This window comes from Mesoplodon densirostris, chromosome 1, assembly GCF_025265405.1.
Source record: "Mesoplodon densirostris isolate mMesDen1 chromosome 1, mMesDen1 primary haplotype, whole genome shotgun sequence".
Classification (NCBI taxonomy): Eukaryota; Metazoa; Chordata; class Mammalia; order Artiodactyla; family Ziphiidae; genus Mesoplodon; species Mesoplodon densirostris.
The window spans coordinates 119,727,472-119,741,610 of NC_082661.1; the positions used below are offsets into that span (position 1 = coordinate 119,727,472).

The 14,139-nt window shown below is 39.2% G+C and overlaps 1 protein-coding gene across 1 annotated transcript in view; it reads left to right on the plus strand.

Moving 5' to 3' along the window:
* Nucleotides 1-14,139, plus strand: part of PHYHIPL (phytanoyl-CoA 2-hydroxylase interacting protein like) — an 89,963-nt gene that overhangs the window by 73,503 nt on the left and 2,321 nt on the right. Inside the window, exons 2-4 of the mRNA XM_060090232.1 lie at nucleotides 5,021-5,217; nucleotides 7,115-7,289; nucleotides 11,124-11,241. Coding sequence (XP_059946215.1) covers nucleotides 5,021-5,217; nucleotides 7,115-7,289; nucleotides 11,124-11,241 — 490 coding nt within the window. The remainder of the gene's footprint in view (nucleotides 1-5,020; nucleotides 5,218-7,114; nucleotides 7,290-11,123; nucleotides 11,242-14,139) is intronic.

A 14,139-nucleotide genomic window follows, 5' to 3' on the forward strand; every position in this document is an offset into this window, starting at 1 on the left:
CCCACATTAGGGAAGTTTTTGGCTATAATCTCTTCAAATAATTTCTTGGACCTTTCTCTTTCTCTTTGCCTTCTGGGACCCCTATAATGTGAATTTATTGCGTTTAATGCTGCCCCAGAGGTCTCTGATACTGCTCACTTACCCATTTTTCTGCCTCATTTATTCCACTATAGATTCCTTCTAGTGTATTTTTCATTCCAGTTATTGTATTGTTCATCTGTGTTTGTTCTTTAAATCTTCTAGGACTTGTTAAACATTTCTTGTGTCTTCTCGATCTGTGCCTCCATTCTTTTTCTAAGATCTTGCATCATCTTTACTCTGAATTATTTTTGGGGAAGATTGCCTAACTCCACTTCACTTACTTGTTCTTCTGGGTTTTTATCTTGTTCCTTCATCTGGAATATACTCCTCTGCCGTCTCATTTTGTCTGACTTTTCTGTATTTGCAGTCTCCTTTCCGCAGGCTGCAGGATCACAGTTTCTCTTACTTCTGGTGTTTACACCCTTGTGGGTGAGTTTGGGTCAGGGGCTTGTGCAGGTTTCCTGGAGGAAGGGACTGGTGCCTGCCCACTGGTGTGTGGAACTGTGTGTTGTCCCTCTGGTTGACAGGGCCATGTCAAGGGCTGTGTTTAGAAGTGGCCGTGAGCTCAGTACAACTTTAGGCAGCCTGTCTGCTGATGGTTGGGGCTGTGTTCCCCCTTTGCTGGTTGTTTGGACTGAGGCATCCCAGCACTGGAGCCTGCAGGCTGTTGGGTGGAGCCAGGTCTCAGTGCCAAAATGGCCACCTCTCGGAGAGCTTGTGCCAATCAATATTTTATGGGGCCTCCACCTCCAGTCTCCTTGCCCACCCTCTGCACCACAGCCAACCCACACCTCCCCCAGGAGACCCTCCACAACACACAGGGTGGTCTAGCCCAGGCTCCTGTGGAGTCACTGCTTTGTTCTGGGTCCCAGTGTACGTGAAATCTTGTGTGCACCCTCCAAGAGTGCAGTTTCTATTTCCCCCAGTCCTGTGGAGCTCCTGCACTCAAGCCCTGCTGGCCTTCAAAGCCAAATGCTCTGGAGGCTCCTCCTTCTGTTGCCAGACCTTCAGGCTATGGAGCCTGACCTGGGGCTCAGAACTATCACTACTGTGGGAGAACCTCTGGGATATAATTATTTTCCAATTTGTGGGTCTCTCACCCAAAGGGTATGGGATTTGATTATATCACGGAAGCGCCCCTCCTACCGACTCGCTGTGGCTTCTTCTTTGTCTTTGGGTGTAAAATTTTTTTTTTGGTAGGTTCCAGTCTTTTTTGTTGATGGTCATTCAGCAGTTGTGATTTTGGTGTTTTTGTAAGAGGAGGTGAGCCCAAGTTCTTCTACTCCACCATCTTGTCCAGAATTGAGGGGCTACTTTTAGTTTGGATGCTTTCTGCCTCTTCCATCAGTTTGTACTGGCCATTATCCCCTTGATATGGGGTGCATAGGTGCAGCAGCCCTTGCGTGCTCTCCTGGTATGGCAGGGGCAGTGGTCCCCCCCCAACCATGGGTCTCTCAGTGGCAGCACTGGCCATATGCCCCCAGGACAGCAGGGGCATCGATTGGCACCTGCTCCTGGGTCTCCCAGTGGTGGCTACGACCCACGCATTCCCGGGACAGCAGGGGCAGTGATTGGTGCCTGCTCACCCCCCATGTGTGCTCCCCATACGGCAGGGGCAGCAACTAGCTTCTGTTCCCAGGTCTCCTAGCTGCGGCAGGGCCCACTCACCCCCAGGACAGTGGGGACACCTATTGGCGCCTGCTCACAGGTCCCCTAGTTTCGGTAGCAGCCCATGGCCACTTCTGGAGCCCACGAGGACAGCGACAGCTCATGCCCACCCCAAGAGCTCATATAGTTGGTGTTCTGTTGCCTGAGAGCATGCACACAGGGAAAGAAGCTCTTATGGCAGTCCCACCCCTGTCCTCATGCGCCCCCCAGTAATGGTGACTTGCTGCTCTGGCATGCCCAGGTTCTTCCAAGTACACCCTCAGTTGCCACAGTCCAGCCTCTTCAGGCTGTCTCCCCACAGGCAACGCTGTTCCTCTCCCTGGGTTTGACCTCTGAAGCCCAAGTTTCAGCACGCAGCCCCCGCCCATACCAGTGGATGAGCATCTCAGGCTAGGGAGCACAGGGTGGCAGTAGGTCACTCCGTTTTGCCTTCCACAAACTGGTTGCTGCACTCTCCTCAGAGGCTCTGAAGCTCCCCCTCCGTCCAGGCTGATCTCCCTGCCGGTGAGGGGACTTCCTAGGGTGTGAGAACCTTTCCTCCTTCACAACTCCCTCCCTGGGGCACAGGTCCCATCCCAACTCCTTTTTCTTTTTTTTTTTTTCTTTTGTCCTATCTGGTTATGTGGAGGTTTTCTTGCCCTTTCGGAAGTCTGAGGTCTTCTGCCAGTGTTCAGTAGATGTTCTGTGCAAATTGTTCCACTTGAAGATGTGTTTTGGGTGTGTTTGTGGAAGGAGGTGAGCTCCACATCCTACTCCTCAGGCATCTTGATTCCTCCTCATAATGCATATAATTTGTACAGAAATTTCTGCTATTAGTCCAGAAAGTTTTTCATTTAACGTTGCTTACATTTTACAGATAACTGCAGTCAGAATAATAGGTTAAAATGTGAGCTTTTATAAATAGAACAAAAATTACTGTTTGTATATTTATTGCCTTTCCCTTTCCCAAGGCCACTAAAGAGATTCCACTTTGTTTCTTCCCTACACTTGACTTCTGAAAGGCTTTAGCAGGAAGCAATTTTGGGATTATATGAGGGCGGGTGGGGAGGGAAGAAAGGGTGAGGGAGTAATTTTTCTGGGAGTTTTATGGAGTGGGAATCTGGGAAAGCCTGGGTGTGAGGGAGTACATGAGAGAAGAAAGAAGGATTTTTAAAAGTATTGTTCAAGAAATGACAATAAAGAACTTCAGTTATTTCGAAATTAGTCTTTGACTGTCATCGGGTTCCTCTGGCCACAACACAGCTTGGGATGAGAGAACATAGGTGAATGATTTAATAAGACTGGGAATAGGGCCTCCCTGGTGGCGCAGTGGTTAAGAGTCCGCCTGCCGATGCAGGGGATACGGGTTCGTGCCCCGGTCTGGGAGGATCCCATATGCCACGGAGCGGCTGGGCCCGTGAGCCATGGCCGCTGGGCCTGTGCATCCAGAGCCTGTGCTCCGCAACGGGAGAGGCCACAACAGTGAGAGGCCCACATACCGCAAAAAAAAAAGACTGGGAATATCAAAAGATTTATATCAGTAATTGAGATGGGACTGTGGGGGCAGAGAGCACAAGCTAATATGGAAGTGGAAGGTGTTGCTACATTGATGGTTGTTCCTTTCAGTTATTGTCGATCAAGATTTGTTTATTCTTTTTTTAAATTTATTTATTTTTGGCTCTGTTGAGTCTTCGTTGCTGCACGAGGGCTTTCTCTAGTTGTGGCGATCGGGGGCTACTCTTCATTGCAGTGTGCGGGCTTCTCACTGTGGTAGCTTCTCTTGTTGTGGAGCACGGGCTCTAGGTGCGTGGGCTTCAGTAGTTATGGCATGCAGGCTCAGTAGTTGTGGCTCAGGGGCTCTAGAGTGCAAGCTCAGTAGTTGTGGCACACAGGCTTAGTTGCTCCGTGGCATGTGGGATCTTCCCGAACAAGGGATCGAACCCATGTCCCTTGCATTGGCAGGCGGATTCTTAACTACTGTGCCACCAGGGAAGTCCCTGTTTATTCTTTTTTTTTTTTTTTTTTTTTTTTTTTCTTTTTGCGGTATGTGGGCCTCTCACTGTTGTGGCCTCTCCCGTTGCGGAGCACAGGCTCCGGATGCGCAGGCCCAGCGGCCATGGCTCACGGGCCCAGCCGCTCCGCGGCATATGGGATCCTCCCAGACCGGGGCACGAACCCGTATCCCCTGCATCGGCAGGCGGACTCTTAACCACTTGCGCCACCAGGGAGGCCCCCTGTTTATTCTTTTAAGGAACAAATTACGTAGCTGATTTATGACCTACAACATTTATAATATAAATAACAGTTACACTTTTTTTTCTTGGGCACTGAATTTTATGTTGGCTTGGGGGAAGGGAACATAGGAAGGAGAAGTGGAGTAAAATTTCACTCAGTATGTCTTTCCTACATATGAAACAAACTTGGCAAGTCTATATTTTCTCTTTTTGTCCTGTCATCCATCATATTCTGCTCTATAATATTAGCCAAAGTGATAACATTTTCTCTAATTGGAAATGTAGGACATAGTCTGTAAAGTAACTAGACATCAGATGTGTTCTTCAAGATTTTAATGGTATCAATCAACATGGCAGTCATTTTCTTTCTTTTAACCGTATTGTTTCAGCATTCAAAATTAAATTTAGGAAGCTAGAACAGGTAAAAAGATTCCTAGAGTAATCCTTGACATAGTAACTGTTAAGAGAATGGTCTTTGATATTACTTATATATGTAGCATAAACATTACATGCTATTTCTATATATAAATTTCCAAAAGGGGGAAGGGAGAGCAATTTTTATAGACTTACTGATACCTCAGATTTTTTTTTTTAAAGAAACATTGCCTTTATTTGACTGGACTGTTTCATTTCATCATCAACATTTCTGATTTCATCTGGCTTAAAACACCTAGTATTACTTTAGAGCAGAACTGATTGGTCTTGTAAGAAAAATGGTCGCTTGGGGCCTTTCAACAGAACCTACCATGTAAGGCTAATCTTTCGTAGATTAGAAAGATGGATCACCAGTGTTCTTGTTTTTATTTCTGTGAACGCAGAAATTGGAAAAGGAATTGAAAACGTAGAGGTGATAAGGACTAATTCATTTATGCATTTTGTTGGTAATATGATCTTGTAATGATAGTTTTACTATCATTAACACTCAAATTACTTCATGAACAAAATGAAATCTCAAATTTAGTAATTAGGTGAGTTCAGAAACAGGTACACAGCTAATGGTCTTGCAAACTAGAAAAAATGCATTAGTTGGAAATTATCTGTGCATTGTTTTCTTGCAGGGAACAAATCACAAGACAGTGGCATAGCAGAGATGGAAGAACTTCCCGTACCACATAACATCAAAATAAGCAACATTACATGTGACTCATTCAAGATTTCATGGGAAATGGATTCCAAATCAAAAGACCGTATTACACACTATTTCATTGACCTCAATAAGAAAGAGAACAAGAACTCCAATAAATTTAAACACAAGGTAAAATTCTAACACATCCTTATATTCATTTCTATCTTAAAACTTTCTAAGTATGAGGACATTTTGAAAGAAGGAATAATGTTCTATTAATTACTAATATGATATATTTGACATTGGGAAGAATAAAAATTATATGTCATTTAAAAGCCCTATTCCTTCAAGAAATTGTGTAAGAAAATGAAATGCCAAATATATGGGTAAAATACATTTTTTTCTGGGAAAGCTGAAATCTTGACTCTCATACAGACATAAAAATTAACGTGTGTTAAAGATTTTCTTTAACACATTAATGAGGTAACTGATGAGGTATTACAGCCAATTCAAAGGATGATCCAGAAAAAGACATTTTTATGGATCAGGATATTGAAATAAATGTTTAAGTGGAGGCAGAACTGGTATGGGGTTGGGGAAGAGCAAGGGCAGGCAAGGAGGGTTTTACTTCCACTGGGCAAAATTCACTTGCATGTACTTAGACAAGAATAGCTGAATTGTTATCAGTTGTCTACAAATTACAGAGTTGTAGATTCCACAAAATCAGAGGATAGCCAGAAGAGTATGCTATAGACAGTTCATAGTTTTCCACTGAAGCACACATTTTTCCCTAAAACTGCCAAATGAAGAATGTGATGGCAGCTTATAAACTGTAGGATATTTGTTAAAATACTTAAGGGCTGAAAATTGCTTTATGTGGTCAATTTTATTTTATGGTTTGAGAATAAAAGTTAACCTTTAAGTGTTTTAGACATGTAACAATTCTCTGATATTTATTCTCTTACCTGTCTGCTTATCACATATCTTTCTGATACATACCTCCCTTCAGAAGTAGCTGTAGAGAGGATAATAGTTATCTGGCTTAAGAATTCTTTCTTATGTTTCAGTATTTTCACTGATATGAAACTGATCTTATTTTAATACTGATAATAAATTTTAACTTGGCAAATCTTTTGAAAGAATTGTCTTATCTTGTCTGGAAATTATGCATTTTACTAGATGTGTAATTATACATACTAATGGTAAGTGAGGCTTATACACACAGATAAGTGTGATAGAGAGAACAAGATTGATGTCATTATTTTCCCATGTTCCAGTTTTAATTATTCCTTCTAGTGTTGGATATCCTCTTTGCTGACATTTGCTTTCTTAAATTAGCTTTGAAATATTTAGTATTAAATGGTGAGGAGTCAAGATTTGACCCCCTTTCTTCATTCCACACTTAGAATACCATATCTTTGGAAATATAGTGAATACTCAACTAGCAGGTTTATTTACCTTATTAATCATTGTTTAAAAATACCTAAACTTTTCTGTCACACATAGGCTCCACACTTGAATACAAGTAAAGCAAATGTTACCTCATTTGTATGTAAAACTGAATCATTTAAAAATATTTATTTAAAAAAATTCTGTCCCTTGACATATAAAATATTTAGTAATGGGCTACTCTGATAAAATTATTGCATAGTATATATTAAACAAATATAATATTTTAAAATGCTAAATCTGTTGAATTTTTATTTCACATTTCTGTTTTTTATATTGTTTTATCATTTAGTATTAGAATATTGCATTTTAAGCATATTAAGGAGTGTACAGAGAATAACATTACACTAGAAATCAAGAAAACAAATCCAAGTACATTTATGTCATTAGCTTAGCTGTATGATCTTGGCATGTCTCTTGATCAAATTGGGCCTTAATTTTTACATCTGAAGAATAAGAGATTTGAATATAGTAATTGCTAAATATCTTTAAAAAGGAAACTTGTGTCATCAGCCAGGAATTTAATAAGTTACTCCACATTGTTTACAATTGATTCAAGTTATACTACTAAATTAATTCATTTCCTTCCTCCCTCCCTTCCTTCCTTTCTTTCTACTTTTCTTTCTTCCTTTCTTAGGATGTTCCAACAAAACTGGTGGCAAAAGCTGTTCCCTTGCCTATGACTGTCCGTGGACACTGGTTTTTGAGCCCAAGAACTGAGTATACAGTAGCAGTGCAGACTGCCTCAAAACAAGTTGATGGTGATTATGTGGTGTCTGAATGGAGTGAAATTATAGAATTCTGCACAGCAGGTAAGAGAATTGGGTATAAATACAGAAAAAAAAACCACCTTATTTAATAGGTCCTAGAAAAACTAATTATAGAAAATACATTCTTTTTTATAATTATGAAGTGATATGTATTGCATTGGTCATTTTTGCATTGCCAGTAGCATCGTGTGACAGAACAAATTGATTAGAAGGAGCGGAGGTTCTCAGCAAAAACTGGGCAATGGCATTAAATTACTTCTGTGCTACATGCACAGTCTGATTTTTCAAAGTAAATGCTTTGCAAATAAAAATTGATGCAGTATAAAAATATACTCAGCATATTTTCTGATTCATTTTGAGAGAGAGAGAGCTTTTTCCTTCCTCTTTTTTTTTTCATTTTTTACTTTCACTGTCTTGAAAGAAAAAAGCCGGGAACATCATTCTCTAATTTAAGGGAATGGAGGCAGATTGCAATGACTTTACCTAGCAAATATGTTACTGGATTTTTCACTTGAATGCTGATAATCTATCTCTAAACTAGTGTCATGTGAGAGAGAGAGAGAGAGAGAGAGAGAGAGAGAGAGAGAGAGAGAGTGTGTGTGTGTGTGTGTGTGTGTGTCTTTGCTTCATTAGAAAGTACTGCATAGGCTCCTTAAAAAACTAAAAATAGAACTACCATACGACCCAGCAATCCCACTACTGGGCATATACCCTGAGAAAACCATAATTCAAAAAGAGTCATGTACCACAATGTTCATTGCAGCTCTGTTTACAATAGCCAGGACATGGAAGCAACCTAAGTGTCCAGCGACAGATGAATGGATAAAGAAGATGTGGCACATATATACAATGGAATATTACTCAGCCATAAAAAGAAACCAAATTATTTGTAGTGAGGTGGATGGACCTAGAGTCTGTCATACAGAGTGAAGTAAGTCAGAAAGAGAAAAACAAATACAGTATGCTAACACATATATATATATATATGGAATCTAAAAAAAAATGCAGGACAGGAATAAAGATGCAGACGTAGAGAATGGACTTGAGGACACGGGGAGGGGGAAGGGTAAGCCGGGACGAAGTGAGAGAGTGGCATGGACATATATACACTACCAAATGTAAAATCGATAGCTAGTGGGAAGCAGCTGCATATCACAGGGAGATCAGCTCCATGCTTTGTGACCACCTAGAGGGGTGGCCTAGGGAAGGTGGGAGGGAGACGCAAGAGGGAGGAAATATGAGGATATATGTATATGTATAGCTGATTCACTTTGTTATAAAGCAGAAACTAACACACCATTGTAAAGCAATTATATTCTAATAAAGATGTTTAAAAAAAAAAAAGTACCTCATAGCCATTTAGGATTGGGATATCTGATGTAGAAAGCCCATCCCCTTTGATTTTGAACTGTACCTTAATAGCCCACTGGGTTGTAAATGTTACCATTCATATGCATTTATCTATTTTTTAAATTCATTCAATCAAGAAACAAATATTTATCGAGCACTTAAATAGGTGGTGAAGGGACACAAAGATATCTCTACCTGAACACATCTGTCATCCACTCTTTTTGTCTCTTAGAGAGAGAGGCTGTTTCAACACACAGGAGCTTGTAGAAAAAGTCATAAAAACAGTTTGCCTCACCTATTGCAGGTTGCCTAGCAACTTTCCCCAGCTGAGGCATCCTTCAGATAAATCAGCTATTTTTTTTCCCATAGCCTCACACTAGATTTATTTCAGACTCAGGATGTGCTTAGCTACTGCTTTATCTCAATATCTTCTGTTTTCTTCTTAATTTCAAACTCAGTATAAAGCTTCTCATGTGGATTTGTAGAACGGATGAGAGTTTAATTCTAAGTTACTGTGAATTTATCTTCAAACCCCTTTTGTTTATTCTATGAGGAAGTTGCTAAGGATTGCAACATTCTTTATTGCTAAGGATCTCAGTGTATTAGAGCAAGGAAAATAGTATCTCTCTGGTACTATATTTCTTCCTAAGATGTCATTGGGCCTGTGAGCCATGGCCGCTGAGCCTGCGGGTCCGGAGCCTGTGCTCCGCAATGGGAGAGGCCACAACAGTGAGAGGCCCGCGTACCACAAAAAAAAAAAAAAAAATTCCTCCTTGGAATCTACCTTATGTTTCATATCTTTCCATTTACTTTTATTGCATCCTACCAGGGAGGTAGACACAGTAAAAGACATGGTATCTTTTGACATTATTTTAATACATGCTATTTTCCATAGGACAGCACCAAACAGCATCATAGTATTTGTTCATTTTTTTTTAAAAAAAGAGCTACTATTTACCTGCTAAAACGCCATTTGACATTAGGGAAAGGCGTGAAATAGTATTTTTTCCTTTAGCTTAAGGAAGACCTTTGGCATTTTCAGTTCAGAAATATCCATCTATCTAGATGCACACATTCACTCTTTTCTATAATCTATATAACTACATGCGTACATGTTTTATTTCTATGTATATAAAGAAAAACCTTTTTGTCTTCTTTCTTTCCTTTAGATTGATCTCCCTATTGCTCTTTTATTCAAACACATCCCATAATTCTTCTAAGGAATTTATGGGATAAATAATAAGGAAAATGCCAGCTTATTTAAAATGTTCCACAATATTTTTCTATAAATTATTTTGCATTTTTATGAGTAAAATCTAAGGGGAACTTAGGCTGTTCAAAGCTTGTTGTTTCAGTTTATTAAAATAATTCAGAGCCTGTTTCACCTAAGCTTTATCAATAACATTGACTCTAAATTTTGAGAAAGCTATTTTATATATATTGTCTTTTAATCTAGACATCTAATTCACTCAAAATTTATTGAGCACATATTGTATGCTATGCACTGTGCAAAGTATTGGAGATAAAACAGAATGCCACTGACTACTTCTAGGCTAATCTATGACAGAGATGAAACCCCATAATAAGTCATAGTTGTCTATATATTTACTTCTTCCCTTAGACTGTGAATTCTTTGAAAGAAGAATAATTTTTTTTTATCTTTTAACCTGATCATTTAATTTTGCATGATGCCTTGTACATCATGTTCTGATCTAAATAAATATTTGTTGAGCCACTGAAGCAATGAGTAAACAAACTATGCTGCCATGAGTAGTTCAACTAGGTTGCTTTTGTTTGAAAAGTCTTAAAATCTTTATAGACCAAAATATTTGCTTAGATTCTAGTACAGGAGTTTGGCAACAGTCCTCAATTTTCAAAACAAAAAGTTGGTGAAAAGATCAGATTACTTTGAGAGATGCTTTAAACTTTCACGAGTCTTATGTACTCAAAAACTACCAGCTAGGAGCCAGAGACCTAGTCTCTAAGTTACTAGCTTTATGAACATTTGGCAAATCACTAAACTGTAACAAGCCTCAATCTCTGCATCAGTTAAATGGTCATACTTAATCTACCTTGCCAACCCCATAGATTTAGGGAGTAAATTAAATGAGCATTATTATTATTATTACTCCTTTAAATTCTATTTGCTATTGCTTGCAGGTTACAAGCTTCTTTTATTTGATTCATCAGCTGATTGAAGAAAGGCTACTATGGTGCTGATTGACATTACTCGGGTTATGCAGTCTGTATTCCTTATTTAACATTTTGGTTTCAGGATGTTTAATTTCAACGAGTGAAAAAAATGCAAGGGTATTCATAAAAGCAACTGTAAACTATAAAAAAATATTTTTGTAGAAGGAAAAAATGTGCCAAAGACAATGAATGTTTTCTTTTTTAAGTGCAGTTTCCTATTCACTAAGATGAATTTCCTAAAAGTAAATTTTAATAATCTACAATTTATTAAGCATGTAGTTGATACTTTTGATAATGTATTTTTAATAACAGACTGCTTTTTGGTTTTTTCAGACTATTCAAAAGTTCATCTAACACAACTGTTGGAGAAAGCCGAAGTGATTGCAGGACGGATGCTTAAATTTTCTGTTTTTTATCGTAACCAGCACAAAGAATATTTTGACTATATTCAGTAAGAATCAAAAAATATATATACTGATTTGCTTTACTAAGTGCCATTCCAAATTCTAGGCTCAGGTTTCTCTTGAGTCTGCTTCTGTGAAATAGCAATTTTTAGTTTTCTTCTCAAAATAATTATACTATGACTTTATTTCCCAGAAAAATTAAGTAGGAAAAAATCAGATCATGGAATTTTTTTCCACTTCACTTAGATTCCTTTCCATGATCACTTGTAATACCAGTTCCTGTCTATTTGAGTGGAAGATCTTAAACCTCCAGGGTGAAGATTGGTGAGCATGTCTTGTACAGATACACACTCCTCTAATTCCCAATAACTCAGTGCCTTCTGTCTCATACCAACTACTAAATTTTCTCCTCTTCCTGTGGGTCATTGAAAATGAGAGAATAAAAGGGTGACTGGTTCATGAAACATGGTGAATCATGTGGGATTTTCGGGCTTCTGCATACGTAGAAATCTCTCAGCCATTATCTTGGGTTAATTATTCATGAGGAAAATCTCCTTTGTTTACCTTTGAATTCTAGTGTTCAGTAGTATTTCTAAGATATCCTATGTTTGTCCCTGAAAGCAGTTTCTAAGAATTCCATGTCACAAGTAGTTTTAATACTTACAGCCCTTTCATATTTGTAGAAGAAAATTTCAAGAGCGTAAATAGGCAGATTTGTGTTTTAAAGTGAGACTGAAGCTTTTAAATTGATACAGGTTCTAAAACTTTTACACAGCAATCCCTATAATTTGTCATTTTAAAAGCCTTGATCTCACTTTGTAAACTCTATAAAGTATTCTTGACAGGATTTTATGTGAAAAAAATTAGGAAGTTCTGTTGTGGTTTTTTTGTTTCATAACTCTCCAGTTTTTCTTAAATCAAGATCATGGTTACAGATCTAAATAAACTCCAAGCTGTGGAAAATGCAGAGAGAATCAAAGAGAGAAAGGTGAATTTAGGCATGTGTGTTCTTCAAATTAAGTACTTTGCAATATCATGTAGTTTGATATATTTTGATCGTGAAAACTATTCCTGCCTTATGTTTGAATATCCTGTAAATAGAGTTCGGTCCATAATTCTCTTTGCTGGCAAATTATTTACCCTTCAGTCTATATAATTCATAGTAGATGCCATTCACTAAATTAAGTGAACATGAGCTGAGAGACAGAACACAAATTATTATACTTGTCAATTGTTGAATGGGAATGACCATATATGACTTAACAAAAAAAGGTACTTCTTTATATTTGTTAAGCATAAAATTAGAAATAAAAAAGATCCACAGTTTGCTATTTTGTATAATAATAAATAATACATCAATAGAATAAATAAATACATGTTTGGTACTAGGTTTAGATTCCCAGAACATTGCAAGTGTCTATTTTAGGTGGCCACTGGAGGTCACTATTTCTCTGATTTTTCTCTGTCCTTTGGGTGGGAATTGGCCTTCTGTTTTCGGGTCCTTAGATACTCTAGAATTTGCTCCATCTGTCTTCAAAAATTCTTCCAAGAAGAAAAAAATAAAGATGGGGAGCATGGAAAATGGAAAAAAGTATTGTATATATTGTATGATTGATTCCAATATACTAGTATAAAAGATGTATTTACTAACAAGGAAATTTACCTTTGTTGGATTTTCTATGATAGTTGTAAATTCATGCAAGTTATATTTTGATGCAGTATATATACACATACTGCAGTATATATACATAAAAAAATATACTTGCCAAGGCATGGGAACAGTTTTTCAACATTGCTTTTTAAAAAAGCTCTATTAACTGAAGCCATATTAGCATCAGTGGATCTTGATTTTCTTTAAATCTTCTAGGACTTGTTGAACACTTCTTGTGTCTTTTCGATCTGTGCCTCCATTCTTTTTCTAAGATCTTGCATCATCTTTACTCTGAATTATTTTTGGGGAAGATTGCCTAACTCCACTTCACTTACTTGTTCTTCTGGGTTTTTATCTTGTTCCTTCATCTGGAATATACTCCTCTGCCGTCTCATTTTGTCTGACTTTTCTGTTTGCAGTCTCCTTTCCGCAGGCTGCAGGATCACAGTTTCTCTTACTTCTGGTGTTTACACCCTTGTGGGTGAGTTTGGGTCAGGGGCTTGTGCAGGTTTCCTGGAGGGAGGGACTGGTGCCTGCCCACTGGTGTGTGGAACTGTGTGTTGTCCCTCTGGTTGACAGGGCCATGTCAAGGGCTGTGTTTAGAAGTGGCCGTGAGCTCAGTACAACTTTAGGCAGCCTGTCTGCTGATGGTTGGGGCTGTGTTCCCCCTTTGCTGGTTGTTTGGACTGAGGCATCCCAGCACTGGAGCCTGCAGGCTGTTGGGTGGAGCCAGGTCTCAGTGCCAAAATGGCCACCTCTCGGAGAGCTTGTGCCAATCAATATTTTATGGGGCCTCCACCTCCAGTCTCCTTGCCCACCCTCTGCACCACAGCCAACCCACACCTCCCCCAGGAGACCCTCCACAACACACAGGGTGGTCTAGCCCAGGCTCCTGTGGAGTCACTGCTTTGTTCTGGGTCCCAGTGTACGTGAAATCTTGTGTGCACCCTCCAAGAGTGCAGTTTCTATTTCCCCCAGTCCTGTGGAGCTCCTGCACTCAAGCCCTGCTGGCCTTTAAAGCCAAATGCTCTGGAGGCTCCTCCTTCTGATGCCAGACCCTCAGGCTATGGAGCCTGACCTGGGGCTCAGAACTATCACTACTGTGGGAGAACCTCTGGGATATAATTATTTTCCAATTTGTGGGTCTCTCACCCAAAGGGTATGGGATTTGATAATATCATGGAAGCGCCCCTCCTACCGACTCGTTGTGGCTTCCTCTTTGTCTTCGGGTATAAAATATTTTTTTCATCTTTTCCAGTTATATGCCCAGAAGTGGGATTGCTGGATCATATGC